This window comes from Mandrillus leucophaeus, unplaced genomic scaffold, assembly GCF_000951045.1.
Source record: "Mandrillus leucophaeus isolate KB7577 unplaced genomic scaffold, Mleu.le_1.0 Scaffold2281, whole genome shotgun sequence".
NCBI lineage: Eukaryota > Metazoa > Chordata > Mammalia > Primates > Cercopithecidae > Mandrillus > Mandrillus leucophaeus.
The window spans coordinates 128176-145990 of record NW_012102345.1 but is presented as its reverse complement, the minus strand read 5'-3'; the positions used below and the strand labels follow the sequence as shown (position 1 = coordinate 145990).

The following is a 17815-nucleotide window of genomic DNA, read 5'->3' as shown; positions in this document are numbered from 1 at the left end:
GAGACTCCATCTCCAAAAAAAAAAAAAAAAAAAAAAAAAAAAAAAAAGAACCAATGGGTCAAGGAAGAAATCACTGGAAAAATTAGAAAATATGTTAAGATGAATGGAAATGAACATATAATATACAAATACAGGATGCTTCTAAAGCAGTGCCTAAAAGGAGATTTATAGGTTGTTCTTTAAAAAGATCAACAAAATAGAAAAACTGTTAGCTAGACTGACCTAAACAAAGGAAGAGAAAAGACTCAAAGTATTAAAATCAGAAATGAAAGATGTTACTATCAACTTTACAGAAAAAAAATTACAAGGAAATACTATGAACCGTATGCCAACAAATTAGATAATGTAGATGAAACAGAAAAACTCCCAGAAAGACAGAAACTTCTCAAATTGACTCAAGAAGAAATGAAATGCTGAAATAGATATAACAAATTGAATTAGTAACAAAAACCTTCCCACATAGAAAAATGGAGGCCTAGATGTCCTTACTGGTAAATACTATCAAGTGTTTAAAGAAGAATGAATACCAATTTCTTCATGAACTCTTCCAAAAAATAAAAGGGAACATTTTTTAACTCATTCTATTAGTTATTATCCTGATAAAACCAGATAAAGACATTGTAAGAAAACTACAGATTAGTATTACTTATGTATATACATGGAAAAATCCTCAAAAAATACCAGAAAATCAAATCCAGCAATATTTAGAAAGAATTAAACACCATGGCCAAGAGGAATTTCTCCCAAGAATGCAAGACTGGTCACACCAAATCAATAGAATAAAGGACAAAACTGCATGATTATGGGAATACATGTGAAAACATTTGGCAAAATTCAACCTGCATTCATGATAAAAGCACTCAACAAATTAGCAACAGAAGGGGACTTCCTCAACCTTATAAAAGGCATTTATGAAAAACCCACAGCTAGCATAGTACTTGATGGTGAAGAACTGAATCCTTTCCCCCTAAGATCAGGTATAAGACAAGGATGTTTGCTCTTTTTACTTCTATTTAACATTGTACTGCAGGGTCTAGTCAAGGCAATTAGGCAAGAAAATGTAATGAAAGGCATGAAGATTGTAAAAGAAGAAGTAAAATTACATCTATTTGCAGAGAATGTGATTTTGCATACAGAAAATCCTAATAAGTCTGCCAAAAAACTATTAGAAATAGTAAGTTCAACAGGGCTGCAGGAATCAAGATAAATATACAAAAATCAATTGTATTTCTATACAGTAGCAATGAGCAAACTGAAAATGAAGTTAAGAAAACAATAGCATAAGAAAAACATGCTTAGGAATACATTTAACATAAGAGCAACATTTATACTCTGGAAACTATAAAGCATTGCTGAAAGAAATTAAAGATCTAAGTAAATGGACAGACATCCATGTTCATGGATCAGATGATTTAATATTAAGATGGCAATGCTCCCCAAATTGATCTACAAATTCAATGCACTCTCTATCAGAATCTCACATTTATGTAACGTCAACTGATCTTCAGTGAAAGGTGCCAAGACAGTTCAATGGGGAAAAGTACAGTCTGCAACAAATGATGCTGGGACAACTGAATATCCATATGCCAACGAATGAAATTGAACCTCTTTTTCATACCATATACAAAAATTAACTCTAAATGAATCAATGATCTAAATATAAGAGCTAAAACTATAAAAATCTTAGAAGACAACACATAACAAATCTTCGTGGTCTTAGATCTGGCAATGGATTCTAACATATGACATGAACAGCTCAAACAACAGGAGAAAACAAATTAGACATCATCCAATGAAAATAATTTCTTATCAAACGACATTATTAAGAAAGTGAGAGGAAAGCCTAAGAATGGGAGAAAATATTTGCAAATCATGTATCTTATCAGGGTCTAGTATCCAGAATAAAGAACACTTATAACTAAATAAGACAATGCAAGTAAAAAATGGGCATAGGACTTGAATCGACATTTCTCCAAAGAAGATATACAACTGGCCAATACGCACAGGAAAAAATGCTCATTAGCCACCAGAAAAATGCAAATCAAAACCACAGTGAGAGAACACTTTACATCCACTAGGATGGAAATAATAAAAAAGGCAGATAAATGGCAAGAATGTGGAAAAATTAGAACCCTCACACACAGTGGGTAAAAAATGTAAAAAGGTACAGCTACTTTGGAAAAGGTCTGCAATTTCTCAAATGGTCTTATAGAGTCATCATATGAGCCCATAATTCTACTCCTAGGTATATATCTAAGAGAAATGAAAACACGTTCACAGCCCAAAATGGAAAACAACCCAAATGTTCATCAATTGATGACTGGATAAATGTAATATATGCATACAGTGAAATACTCAGCATAAAAATTAATGAAGTACTGATACATACTAAAACAGGGATGAACTTTGAAAACATACTCAGTGAAAAAAGTCAGTCACGAAGGATCACATATTGTATGATTCCATTTATATGAAATGGCCAGAAATGACAAATCTATAAACAGAAAGTAGATTAGTGGTTTCCCAGGGCTGGGTGGGGTTGGGGATGATAGATAAGGAGTAAGGGGTTTCTTTTTGGGGTACTGAAAATGTTCTAAAATTGAGTTTGGTTATGGATAGAAAACTAATAGATGAGAATCCATTGAATTGTATGCTTTAAATGAATGACTTATCTCAAGAAAGCTTTTAAAACAAAACATCATTGAGTGAACAAATACAAGATCAAGTGTACATTTTTTTTTTAAGACAGGGTCTCACTCTGTTGCCCAGGCTGGAGTGCAGTGGCGCAATCTCAGCTCACTGCAACCTCTGCCTCCTAGATTCAAGCAATTCTTTTGCCTCAGCCTCTTGAGTAGCTAGGATTACAGGTGTGCACCACCATGCCTGGCTAATTTTTGTATTTTTAGTAGAGACCAGGTTTCACCATGCTGCCCAGGTTGGTCTCAAACTCCTGACCTCAAGTAATCTGTCTGCCTTGGCATCCCAAAGTGTTGGGATTACAGGCGTGAGCCACCACCCGGCCAAGTGTACAGTTTTATAGTGCAGTCACATGGCACACTGCACTATGAAATGTGATGTTTCAGTCAATGATGCAGGAATATCTGTTGTTGGTCCCATAACATTATAATGGAATTGAAAAATTCTTATCGCCTAGTGGAATCATGGCCATCGTAACACTCTAGTGCAATGCATTACTCACGTGTTTGTGGTATGATGGTGTAAACAAACCTACTGTGCTGCCAGTCATATAAAAGTCTAGCACATACATTATGTACAGGACATAATACTTGATAATGATAATAAACTATGTTAATGATTGATGTATTTACTAAACTTTTAAATCATTATTTAAAAATGTACTCCTTTTACTTATTAAAAAACTGTAAAATAACTCAGGCAGATCATTCAGGAATTATTTCAGAAGGCATTGTTATTACAGATGACAGCTGCATGCATGTAATTACCCTTGAAGACCTTCCAGTGGGACAAAATGTGGAGGTAGAAGACAGTGATATTGATGGTCCTGACTTTGTGCAGGCCTAGGATAATGTGTATATGTTTGTGTCTTAGGTTTTAACAAAGAAGTTTAAAAATTAAAAAAAAAAAACCCACAAAGGAATACTTTTAAAAATAGAGATGAGCTCATAGAATAAGGATATAAAGAAAATACTTTTCTACAATTGTACAATATGTTTTGTGTTTTAAGTTAAATGCTATTACAAAAGAACCTGTTTTAAAAAATTAACTTCATAAAGTAAAAATGTTACAGTAAGCTGTTAATTTATTATTGAAGAAAAGTATTTAAAAATAAATGTAGTGTAGCCTAAGTGCACAGTGTTTGTAATGTCTACAGTAGTATACAGCAATGTCTTAGGCTTTCATATTTACTAGCCACTTACTCACTGATTCATCCAGAGCAACTTCCAATCCTGCAAGCTTCATTCATGGTAAGCGCCCTATACAGGTGTACCATTTTTATCTTTTATATTGTATTTTTACTGTACCTTTTGTATGTTTAGATATGTTTTGATAAAAATACCATTGTCTTACTTGCCCAAAATATTCAGTATAGTAACATGCTGTACAGGGTAGTCTAGGAGCACAATATAGCCTAGATGTGTAGTAGGCTATACCTCTAGGTTTGTTTAAAAACACTCTATGATGTTTGCACAATGACAGAATTGCCTAACGATGCATTCTCAGAATGTATCCCTGTCTTTAAGTGATGCATGACTGCATTTATTATTTTTAAATATTTTAATTTGCAAATCTTTATAAAGTATTCTTTATACTTTATAACCTTATATTTTCTGTTTATCAAAAATGTGATAAACTTGCTCATATTAATGGTATTCTAATTCCAAATTTACTATCTTACATGAAAACTATCCTAATACCAGTTTTTAAAACTCTCTGAATTTCTCTTTAAATTTTGCAGTTTTTTTTTTTCAATAATACCTACAATTAAACTTGTTTTCAAACTTAGGTTGTAGAGTAGGCATTTTATAGTTGTTTTTTTCATAATCCACTTTTGTTAATATGCCAATTTTTTACCTCTTAAAATCTTGGAATTTTGGAGCTTGAAATTGTACATATCATTGAATTTTTATGTATATACCCAAGCAACTCCTGGCCAGATCAAGATAAAATATTTCCAGTGTTCTTGATTCTTTTTCCAGTCAATACCTACTTCTCAGACCTAGCCACTACCATCACTTCTGTAAGTTTGCCATAAATAAATTTTCCCTATTTTGAACTTATATATAAATTCATAATATGGTATGTACAAAATTTTGTGTTTGGCTTCTTTTGCTCAATATTGTATCTGTCCGATTTGCCCATGTTTTTATGTGTAGTCATAGTTTGTTCTTTTTTATTACTATGCAGTATTCCATTGTCCAACTATTCTGTTATTTATCTGTTGCAGTTTTGGGCTACTAATAAACCTACAGTGAACATTATATGTCTTTCTGGGGAAGCGTGAACTCATTTCTCTAGGGCACATATTCAGAAGAACTGCTGGGTCATCAAGAAAACGTGTTTAGTTTTAGTAGATACTGCCAAATGGTTTTCCAAAATGGTTTTCCCACTCTGTGGTTTAAACTAGTAATGCATGAGTTTCAAGTACTTTATCCCTACTACCACTTGGTGTCATTCTTTTTAAATTTTAGTCTTTTTGATGAGTGTGTAATGGTATTATATTTCATGGTGGTTTTAATTTACATTTCCCTACTGACTAATGCTGTTGACCATCCTCTGGGCCAAATTTGGCCCATGGGTTGAAGGATGCTGACCTGTGCTTTTGCCTAGCCTCACTGGCCACTCTTTAATCTCCTTTCCTGATTCTTCCTGTCTCCCTTCCTTTGAATTTTGGTATCCTAGACTTACCCTTCTTCTTTGTCTACATTATTCCCTTAGGGATCCAGTCGAGTCTTCTTATCTCTAAAGTGACAACACTCAAATTTTTATCTTCTGCCCGTGTCTCTCTCCTCTAAATTTCTGACTAAAATATTCTGATTATTAAAAATTACTCCCTTCTCATCTCTCCTAATTGTTTTTGTCTTCTCAGAGACTTCCTTATTTCGGTAAATGGCAACTGCATTCTTCTGGTTGCTCAAGCCAAAAAACTTGAGTTATCTTTGACTATTGCTTTTCACTTAGAACTCACATTCAACCTGTAAGTAAATCCTATTGGTTATATCTTTAAAACGTGTCTTGAGCTCAACTGCTTTGACTGTTTCCAATGTTAATTCAAGCTACCATCATCTTGCACCCGGAATATTGCAGCAGCCTCCTAACTAGTCTCACAGCATCCACACTGGTGCCTCTAGTCCATTTAAAAATAACAGTACAGGCCAAGTGCAGTGGCTCATGCCTGTAATCTCAGCACTTTGGGAGGCTGAGGCGGGTGGATCACAAGGTCAGGAGTTCAAGACCAGCCTGGCCAATATGGTGAAACCCTGCCTCTACTAAAAATACAAAAATAAATAAATAAATAAATAAATAAATAAATAAAAATAATTAGCCAGGTGTGGTGGTGGGCACCTGTAATCTCAGCTACTTGGGAGGCTGAGGCAGGAGAATTGCTGAACCCAGGAGGCGGAGGTTTCAGTGAGCTGAGATCACACCACTGCACTCCAGCCTGGGTGACACAGCGAGACTCCATCTCAAAACAAACAAACAAAAAAACAGTACATTCTATTGCTATAGTGATATTTCTGCCTCATGGTTTTTGTTCTGGAATAGTTTCCCCCCAGGTATCTGTATGGCTTACTCTCTAATCCTTTATGTTCTCAAAAGTTCTGAAGTTTGAGATGTCTTCCCTGACCACTCAAAGTACTACTTCTACCCTGCACTTCCTATTTCCTTTTGTCTTGTCTTCATAGCACTTATCACATCTAATATCTTATGCTTTATCTGTTAGTTTATTTCCATTAGAATGTAAGTTCCATGAGGGCAGGGATAATTGATTTCCCAACATCTAGAAAAATGCCTGGCACATAAGTGCTCAGTAAATATGTGAGTGAATGAATGGATGAGTGCTGGAAAGAGCATGGGACTTGAAGTTAAACTGATTGGATTAAAATCTCAGCTTTCTTATTAGCAGTGTGAATTTCAATAATTACTTCAACTGTCTCTGAAACTCATTTTCTGTAAAACAGGAATATATACCTCATGGCCCTGGCCTATGAATTAAATGTAACATTTATGAAGTGCTTGCCATATATTAGGCATTCAAATGGTAATCTGTCCATCTCCGTCCTAAGCCTAAGAAACAATAATAGTTCTTTACAGTATAATCAGTTTATTTTTCAGCAATACTTTTTTTTCAAAAGAGGAAGTTGCAGAAATGTAAGTTTGAAGTCACAATGCAGTTTTTTTTTTCAAAAGCAATTTAGAAAAAATAATTTATGAAATAAATGTCAATAAATAAATACTGTAATAACCTAATAGGGAAAAATAGATGTATTTTAAAAGGAATTGTGAAACTACAGTATGTAGAATACAGGGCTTTTAATTTGTTTCTCAGAAAGCAAAAAATATTTCAAATGTGTTTGAAATAACTGAGTAAAGAAAAAGAACCCAAACAATTACGATAGGAAATAATAAAGGTGGAAATGAAGTAAAAATTTTAAAATGTAGTTGACCAATAAACCCAAAGCTGATTACTTGAAAATATTAACAAAATTAATAAATTTCTGCTTACAGGATTAAAAGAGCCTCAAATTTGTAACGCTGTGACATTAGACTGAGGTCTGTAAACTATAGCTTGGTGGGCCAAATCCAGGCAACACTTGTTTTTGTAAATAAAGTTCTATTGTACCACAGCCACATTCATTCATGTACTGTATATAGCTGCTTTTGTGCTACAATAGCAGAGTTAAGAAATTTTGACAGAGACCACATGTCCTACGAAGTCTAAAATATTTACTATCTGGACCTTTACAAAAAAATGTTTGCTGACCTCTTAACTAGAGGTATGCAAGTTCTTTTTAAAAAATGATTCTATTTCCCAGGGAAATAAGAAGCGTGGCCATCATTTTAAGAATGAGATGTGGAGGTCTCAGAAGTTTGAGGGAAGAGCAGCCCAAAATAGTTATCTGGTAAAAAGATTACTGAATGTATCAGAGAAATGTAATAAGTGTATCAGAGAAAGGTAGTAAGATTGACAAAGGGCACTAAACACATCACTAAAGGATAGTGGAAAGTTGGGACAAGTAAGCATGCTTCTCTTTGAAAGATACTTACATCCTCAAAATAGATTATTTGTACCAGAGTTGGTTCTAAAGATATAGGAGCATTTTCTGATTCAGATTAATTAAAAATTAAATACCAACTAATTTTTAAAAAGGTTTACTACTTTCAAGTGCATAGAATTAAAACTCAGCTGACAATATTTGTGCCTGTGGTTCAGGGAAGTCTCTAGGGGACACTTACTTTAAATCCTCTTCTTGTTTGAAGAAGAGAAGAAAAATGATTTATACTGAGTTATGTGTTACAAAAGAATGGATATTCTAGAAGCAATAAATGCCTCCTTTCCCGCAAAAAAGCACTGTAATCAGGTGAGATAATCAGAGTAGGAAGAGACTTATGCTCTAGATAAAATAACCAATTTTAAATTACAAGAAAAACTTTACCCATAGAAATAACTTCACTAATCACAACAATGCTGCCGTGCTTATTCTCAATCTGTAGTCTAAAAATCACACTGTATTTGTCATGGAAATAAAAAAATCACCATTTTATGGAATTTTGTGACAAATCCTTTTGGAAAGCAAGTGTTTTATAAATTCACATTTTCAGTTTGTCCTAATATTTGCGAGATGGTTTGTTTTTATACATTACTGTATAAAGACATACACAGTAATGTTCATGGTAGGTTTATTAATAGCCCAAAACTGCAAGAGATAAATAACAGAATAGTTGGACAATGGAATACTGCATAGTAATAAAAAAGAACAAACTATGACTATACGTAAAATAGTGACCCATCCAGCCAACAGAAGAAATATCAGTATCTTTAAGATGAACTGAGGCGAAAAAGACCATCATAAATAGATAATCTGATAGTATGTCTGTCATTTTCTGAGAGTTTTTTTTTTTTTTAAAAGGAAACTAAAACACAAGATTTATTGAATGTTTTCTATTTACCCAAGCACTGTGCTGGGAGTGAAACACTGTATGTATTAAAATAAGTACCTTTAAAACTTTAAAACTCATTTAAATGAGGAAATATCAGAAAAAAATATGCCTTGCTATTTAGAAGTTAGGTTAAAATGTCAGGCACCAATTCATAGTGTGATTACTTTCCAATGACAACTGGTTGAGCATATTCTCAAGAAAAGAATGATTGAAATCTTGTCGTTCTGGTATAAGAGCAGAAACTGCGACTAATTATAGATCCTTATAATGTTCTTCCTTTCCACAATTTTTTATCTTTGCTTTGTTTACTTCTCAAACAACTGTAGATCAACTGCATCTGTTTAAGTACGGCACTAAGTCAGGCAAGATTTAAATACTATATTCCCTGCTAAATTGGGCCTGCCTCTTTATTAACTTCACTTTAAAAATCTGAGTATCATTAGGGTGATTTTGAAAAATAAATCTTACTTTAGATATGATAAATAATATGTCAAATGCCATTCACTTTAATAACATTCGTAAGAATGTTATATAGTATGTATGTTCCCCAAAGTATTTTACATAAAAAATTCCAATGTACTTTGTACTTTCAACACTAGTGTCTAATTTTTTGCTGTTTTAATTTGTATTTAAAATACTTTTCCTAAGGATTTAATCCACAATTCAAAACTTTTAACATTTTACCTTTATCCTTTGTATTTTCACAGACACTTTCAAAATTAGTAATTTCCTCATAATGTAATATAACAAAAAAATCCAATAAAAATCCTTATTATGTAACAATGGAGGGGGAAAAAAGAAATAAAAGAAAGTTGTTAATTTATGAACACTTTACAAATTCTGTAAGATTCACTATGACAAATGAGCACACTTAAAAAAAGTCAAAGATATTACATATAACTTTAATTTTGAATGTGATTTACATAAGATCAAACCAAAGAATTACTTATACTTTATTGCCAAATCAAAATTAACATAAACATAACAAATAGTATTTATAAGTCAAAGTAACAAATCACTTTTTAAAAGAAAAAATCTCTACATTGTCAAAATTTTTCCTATGGAATATTGGCAAAGAATGTAAAGTTATATTGTGCCACAAATAGTTAAAAGCAATGATTTTTGGATGGTTCAATAAGATGTGTATATATAACTTAAAACAAATATTTGGGTTATTTTCTCTGGAAAGTTAGCTTGCAAATGAAAAGAAGAAAACCGAATCCGCATACTGTAATAGCTGTCCTCTTCAAAATTCTACTATTCCATGTAGATACTTCTTCCCTTAATTGTATATGAGTTGGATCATTTTCCCGTTCATTTTGCAACTAATATTTGCATGGAAAAAGAAAAGAGTTATTGTATATTAATAAAAACATTTTGATTTTTAAAAATATCATAATATCCATGTTAATTCAATTCACTTGTTTAGATGTAGGCAACTCAAGATTCCCATGGAAGATTTAAAGTAAACATATATGTCTTGAAATACAGTCTTTCATTAGCATCCCATTACTGTAAATTATTAGTTTGCCATTAAAAATACATGCTGTCACAGATAATCACATTTTAAAATGGTGTTTTTATGTCATGAGACAAAGTAACTTTAAATTTACAGTTTCTGTTTTACTTATAAGGAATGACAATTGATACTGATTTGCTTGTGTATTACATATCAATTAACATCTTACAAAAAAGTGAATCATTATTATAGCAAACCTAAAACATGAAATTTAGCAAAAACGAGAAGACCAGATGCTACTGGTAGAAACTTAATACTTTATTTAAATATAATTGCAGTAACAAATGTCAACAAAAACTTAAGTGGTTCTTTTAGTAATTCTCAGCAATGAAAGTACAGTACCCATTCAGTTTGTAAATTCCCACAGATACAAATTTCTTGCTCAAGAAGCTCCCTTCTCCCCTACGTACTGTGTGTGTGTGTGCCCACTCTGTGTGTTTCTGTGTGTGTGTTTCTGTGAGAGACAGAGAGAGAGAGAGAGAGGGAGAGAGAGAGAGAAAGAGAGAGAGAGAAGGGGGAAGTGAGAGAGAAAAGACTTAAAGAGGGAGGGCTGAGAGGAGAGAGATGGCTTTTGGGGGTGGGGCACGAGAGAAAATAAGCAGAAACCAAAGATCCTTGAAAGATAAAAAGAATCAGGCACATTTATAGAGTGATATTTACTAGAAACATCCTGTGCTGGAGTGATGACATAAATACTTTCAACATCAGCAGGAATAATGACTTCCAAATTCGACTGTGTAAATATTTAATTAAAAAGCTTGCAAAATTAATTTTAAATTTATAGCAGAAAACCAGACTCCAACGCCAACTCATTAATACCATATTCTTGGTCTAACTTCCAAATGGCTTCATTCAGCAACAGATTCCTTTTTGACACTGATGCTCCATTTACTGAATCCTGAGACAGTCATTCCTTTTATTAACCAATTACTTAGAATGACCCTTTCTGACAGGAGCCTGTCAGTGTGTTGGCTTGAAAGAGAGTGATGTGGTGTTAAAGTCTAGCCTTGACCTCTCCCACCCTCTCTCTTTGTTACCTCCATACACTTATCTGTGATAACTCACGTTTCTTAAAAAAAAAAATCTCCTTCGATTATTACTGGTAAACTCTGAAATAATATAAGCTTAACAGGCATCATAGCATATTTGCAAATCTGGAAGCCTTCATAATTCCCTAAATCAAATCTCATTATGATGATTACTACTTGTACAAGACTAATCTGGAAAAACCAAACCACTAGCTTGCTCCAAAATTAAGACTTTCTTGCCCAAAGAACTGTATTTGCCATTATTATAAACTAATTCATGTTTTCAAGGGTAGTTCTTATATAGAAATGCATAAATTCTAAATAGAGAAGGGTCACGGGAAAAAGGTCTTCTATTTAGCTAAAGAAGAATGAAAATTCTCTTAACAGGTATGCATTATTAAAATAAATATTATGGTACCTGATTGAATTGTGTATGCTTTAGAGTGAGTCAGTCTCTATAGCAAAGTTTCTTAATTTCACTCATTTAACAAAAATATGGTTTTCTAATTTCATTTTAATTCTATACACACACCCTTACCCCTCACCCCTATGTTTTTAGTTCATCTTGGAGAAACCAAATGAGTAAACAACCCTGAAGCAAATATGTTTTAGGAAATTTCCTACACTAAAAAACGCTGATGTTTTGCAAGAAGTATCTCTATACACATGCTTCTAAACTTCCCTGGGATACCCATGAAAAATAGCATGTTTAAGTAGAATCAGTTCTTTTCCTTTGATTCTTCTAGATGAGATGGAGGTAGTGATGATGAATGGTGCTATAATTTTTGGGTTGTCAGCAAGTTCAGGATGTAGCTTGTGTAGCACAGGTGCTTGACATATAGCAAGCAGTCTTATGTTTGTTGAATGAATAAAGTCAGAGATAATACAATTTCTAAGATGCCTTTTTTCTTTGGAAAGAAATTATTTTCTACAAGAATTCTGAAACATGGTGCTCATTTCCCCATTTAAAATGTCCTTTCCCACCTATTATTTTGTATAACAGAATTTGCTTCACAACTTTCTTCTCACTTTAAAAGACTCCTTTTGGGCTGGGCGCAATGGTGCACACCTGTAATCTCAGCACACTGGAAGGCTGAGGCAGGAGGATCACTTGACCTCAGGAGTTTGAGACCAGCGTGGCTAACATGGTGAAACTTCGTGTCTACTAAAAATACAAAAATTAGCTGGGCATGGTGGTGCATGCCTATAGTCCCAGCTACTCAGGAGACTGAGGCAGGAGAATCACTTGAATCTGGAAGGCAGAGGTTGCAGTGAGCCAAGATCGCGCCACTGCACTCCAGCCTGGGCAATGCAGTGAGACTTGGTATCCAAAAAGGGGGGGGGGGGAAGACTCCTTTTGATTTAACACATTAATAGCTAGAATGACAATTTATTAATACTTGGAACATGTATAAAGTCTATTTTGAAGAAAAGAACTTTTTTGATAAAATATTAATGAAAATGTTAAATGAATTATGGGTTGAAGCTAAATAATGTATAATCTAACCTTCAAATCAGATATTTCACAAAAGCTTTATAGACATAAATTTATTAAACAGATCAAGAGCTCAGAAGTGAGCTCTTCCTTTGGAAACTATCCTTTTCCCCACTTGTCTAAGTGTTCCATTTGTTGCTCTTACCAGAATTGCTTCATGGTCTAACACATTTTGCTGTAAATCATTTGCCTTCGTTTCCCCTCCTTTTAATGTTAAATATATACCTTTTGAATTAAGTCTTTTAATTTGCAGACTTCTTCACTCAAATCTTCAACATTATTAACCAATTCTTCACAAACTGAAGTAAAATTCCGGGGAGAAGCCCATTCCAGCGTTATCTGTTAATATTTTCAAAAGTTCAACAATAAATAATGGAAATAACTTCCCACAACTTTATATCCACAAAGATTATACAACATTCTTAAATATTAAATTATATAATTGATATATATACCAATTTTGTTGATATAGGATAAATATCAAAATTGTTTAGGATAAATACACCAAAAATAAGTAACTTTATAAAAGTAATCAAATGAGCTTGCCAAATGCATTTCCTGAATATATGTATATATAACTTTCTATATGGAGATTAATATTAGTAATACCATTTATGATGAACAAATCAGTTCATGAAGGTTTTAAAAATGACACGATTCTCATATTAATTGATGTTATATAAAAATCACTGGAAAACAAGTGCATTAAAAAATTTTTACTCAGACAAACAGCTAAAACCTAATCACATGAAATAAGCTGCTTTTGCAGGCCACTTACACTTTTTCTTCCTTTTTTTTTGAGACAGTGTCTTGTCCCGTTGCCCAGGCTGGAGTGCAGTGGTGCAATCATGGCTCACTGCTGCCTCAACCTCTTGGGCTCAAGTGATCCTCCCACCTCAGCCTCCTGAGTAGCTAGGACCACAGGTGCATGCCATCATGCCCAGCTAATTTTCAGTTAGGACCAGAGGCACATGTCATCATGCAGAGCTAATTTTTAAAAATTCTTTGTAGAGACAGGGTCTCACCATGTTGCTCAGGCTGGTCTCAAACTCCTGGCCTGAAGCAATTCTCCCACCTGGGCCTCCCAAAGTGTTGGGATTACAGATGTGAGCCACCATGCCCGGCCACTTGCACTCTTCCTATTCTAAATTTATTTAAAAATCTTTTATTGATACAGTTTTTAAATAACACACTGTTTTGTTTCCATTTTCACTTGGGTCTCCTGTCACTTTATATTTTAAACAAGAACACATGGTAAATTCAATACATGCATCAGTTTAATTTTTGGTGTGACTCGTTTTCTTTTTCTTGAGGTAAGAATACAAAGTTTTAAAATTAGTATGTAATGAAATAATATTAAACAAATTGAGTTATTTAGATCTTACGTGATTTTGCAGAACAAATGATACAATTTTAGCAAATCAGTACTATTTATTGAATTATCATGAACTTATCTGGAATGTTCTTCAGTGTTCATACTTTTCTTCACTTAATAACTTTTGTAGAATACCTTTTGAGAATTTACAGGTAACTCAGTAATAATATTCTGTACAGCTGTTATTAAATGGCCACACTGTTTATTTAATTTGAGAAGAAAGTTGAGGAACTCATCACCACTAAAGAAAGGAAACCAACAAACAAGCAGGAATTACCAATAAGAGCAATTTATTTCATTCTACTAGGCTAGTTACTGAAAATCTAGTCATAAAATTAGATTCTTCCAAAAGAATTCATGGAACAGCTAATACAGATTAGGTACTGAAACAGGCACTGATTATAAAAGAAAAACAAACCTCCAATCCCGAGAATCTTAAAGTTCAGGATAAGATGCAGATATACAATTGCAGCTTTATTATTCACAGGAACACATGAAGGAGGAAGATAAAATAATCAATATCTGAGTAGCTACTATGTGAAGACACTGCACTAGTTATTTTATATTGGTTATTTCTTTTGATTTTTCCTAACAACCCCTATAGGATAGATGTTGTTAATACTATTTTATAGTGGAGACATCTAAAATTCAGGGGGAATGAATTTAATATCACATGAGAAGGAGGAAGTAGGGAATTAGAAATGCTTTACAGAGATAATACTTGAATTGTGTCTGTGGTTGAAGAAAAAGTTTGCCAAGTAGGTAAGGAAGAGATTCTGGATAAAGAGAATAGCAGGTGCAAGACTACAAGGGTAAAGGTCAGTAAGGTGTAATTAAAACACAAATTATTGAAAAGTAGTAAGATAAAAGGCTGGATATAACCATTTATTAAAAGAACTTTTGTGTCAGCATAAGGAATTGAATTTTACCTTTCTGATGATGTAGAGTTACTAAGAGATTTTCAACAGGAAATTTGAAAATTAGACTTTTAAATGAGAATGTTTATTTGGAGAGTGGTGTGGATAAAAGGAACACAAAAATAGAAGCAGAATAATTAGGCGACCAACAGAGAAATGCATCCAAGAGATGATGAAGGAAAACTTAGACTAAGGATCTGGCAGTGGCAGTCTTATTGTGGGGAGGAGGGAGAGCAGTGGCTTGAGAAACCTTTAGGAGAATAAACTGAAAAACTTGGTGATGGATTGTATGTAATGGAAGAATCTATGATGATTCTCAGTTTTTTTGGTTTCCATGGAAGGCAGCGTTGCCAAGCAAGGAATTGAATTTGGTGGTGGATGGTGGAGATAAAAGAAAACATTATGGCATAATAATTAAGTGCACAGGCTCTTGAGTCAAGAGTCAATGTGAGTTTGGATTCATCTTCCACACTTACTAGCTTTATGATTTTGGGCAAGAATAATCTTAAGCCAAATGTTTTCGTATCTCTAGAATGGAGACAGCAGGACTCAAGAAGACAATGTACATAAAGTACCTAGGATTGTGTCTAGTACATAGCTGGTGTTCAAGTAAATGTAATTATGATGACTGCAATGGTGAGGAGACATGCAGGTGGCAACAAGAAGTAAGTGGTAGAAGATGGGGGTCTTGCAAGGGTATTTATTCTGGGCTCTAAAGACTCATGAAGATAGATACAATTCAGAGTCGGTGAACCTCAATGGGAAAAAAATATGTCTTTATTTTCACTAACTTCTAGCCAAGATTCAGTCTTTCCTTGAATTGTGAAGGTAGCACAAACACAGTAGTATTAGAAATGTCTCCAACAGAAATCAAAACTATGATCATAAAGACGACCATAAGACATATTGTGAAGAAGGGAGAGTTGACAGGGGTAGAACAGAAAAGCCACTAAAGGAAATGTAGCCTGAGAAGTAGAAGAAAATCAGTAGTTAAGAGTTGTTATGAATGACAATGAAGGGGATGGATTCAAAGGAGAAAAGATTAAGCACATTAAATAAGTATACTGATTTTGGTAATGAGAAAACACTGGTGACTAGATTAGCTTCAGTGGCAGAAGCCAATTTATAGTAGAAACAACAAAGAAACTTAACCCAACAGAAAAGTTGGTCAAGGCTATTAATAGGGAATTCAGAGAAAAAAAAAAAGAAACAAAATTTGAATGGATAATAAATGTGGGAATACAATAACCGTAAGATGCCACATCCTAGCAGAATGATAAAAATTAAGATCATTAATATCAAGAGTTGACAACTGTATTAGATGACCTTTCTGGGGAGTCCTTTAACAGTATCTACTGAAATAAAAATACAATAAAAACTACTATTATTGGACCAAAGGTAATTTGTGTGTGTGTGTGTGTGTGTGTGTGTGTGTGTGTGAGAGAGAGACAGAGTCTCGCTCTGTTGCCCGGGCTAGAGTGCAGTGGCGCGAGGCTCACTGTAATCTCTGCTCCTGGGTTCAACTGATTCTCGTGCCTCAGCCACCTGAGTAGTTGGGATTACAGGTGTGCACCACCATGCCCAGCTACTTTTTGTATTTTTTAGTAGAGATGGGGTTTCACCAAGTTGGCCCAGCTGGCCTTGAACTCCTGGCCTCATGTGATCAACCTGCCTCAGCCTCCCAAAGTGCTAAGATTATAGGCGTAAGCCACCATCCTAGCCCCCAAAGGGTACTTCTAAGCCCATACAGAAATTCTTATTTGTAGAAGTTCTGACTACATACTATACAAAGTTTCTTTCACACTATTTCAATAGAAGGAAAGGTTATAAAAAGCAAGCAATGTCAGCCTCCAATGAAAATAATAGAAAACTTCTAAGATACAGTACTGGGATGTATATAGTATTTTCATTTAAGTCTTTTAGCTATTAGGCTGAAAAAATGAACAATTTCACTTTAACAGTTTTATAAAATACAAACTTTATAAACAAAATACATATAATCAATGACTTAGAATAAAAAGTACCTGATGGTTGCTTTCAACAAGCAAACCTAAAATTAAAAAATGTAGGAAAACCCTTGTTCTGTTTAGCAATAAGTATTCATAAAACCATTTTCAAAAAATATGCAATTCTTCTTTATTCTATTTTCTTTCTGATCTTTACTCTAGAAAACACAGAACTTGGAGTATATGACATATTTCTGCCAAAGCAACAGCAGTGATTACTTGTATTTTGTTTCCATGTACTATTTATATAAGTACACTTATAACTTAGATTTCAGTGTTCTTTAAATATTCCAATTTTATTTATCAAGAATAATTACTAAATGAGTAATTCACTAATGCCATATATATTTAATTTATGACCTCGAGGAAATTAAGATCCATTGAGAATTATCATTTGAATTATCAACTGATAGCAGGTATGTAATTTTAGATAGGTGATTCACGAATATGTATGTGGAATATAAATTCATCAGTTCTTATTCTTAAGATAGTAAGAGTTCAAATAAACAAATTTTATTACTAGCAAAATTAATCTTAAAGAATGAAAGGAAAATATATACCTTTCTTGTGACATATAATTTTCAGAGCCACTGAATACGGATGGACAAATTGTACAAAACAAAACTCTACAGAGTGCCATTCACACTATGTGAATGGTGTGTCTCCATCACAGCTGCACAGTATATGACCTATACAACTTTACATGGCAGGCCTGATAACTTTGTGCTTATTTAAAAAATTCAAAATAAGCAGATATGACACAGGTATAGTAGACTGTATTATTTGATCCAATTCTCATGTCTTTTCTACTGAGCTAACTACTACCAGTTCC

At 33.6% G+C, this 17815-nt stretch overlaps 1 protein-coding gene across 2 annotated transcripts in view; it reads right to left on the bottom strand.

Annotated features, from left to right (window-relative positions):
* Positions 1-9435: 9435 nt before the first annotated feature.
* The window catches only part of ASZ1 (ankyrin repeat, SAM and basic leucine zipper domain containing 1), a 70019-nt gene continuing 61639 nt past the window's right edge, over positions 9436-17815 (bottom strand). For both annotated transcript variants that reach the window (XM_011981583.1, XM_011981582.1), the window contains 3 exons: positions 14196-14301; positions 12911-13024; positions 9436-9968 (listed from right to left, as the gene is read on the bottom strand). In XM_011981583.1, coding sequence (XP_011836973.1) covers positions 9816-9968; positions 12911-13024; positions 14196-14301 — 373 coding nt within the window. In that variant the 3' untranslated portion in view covers positions 9436-9815. The remainder of the gene's footprint in view (positions 9969-12910; positions 13025-14195; positions 14302-17815) is intronic.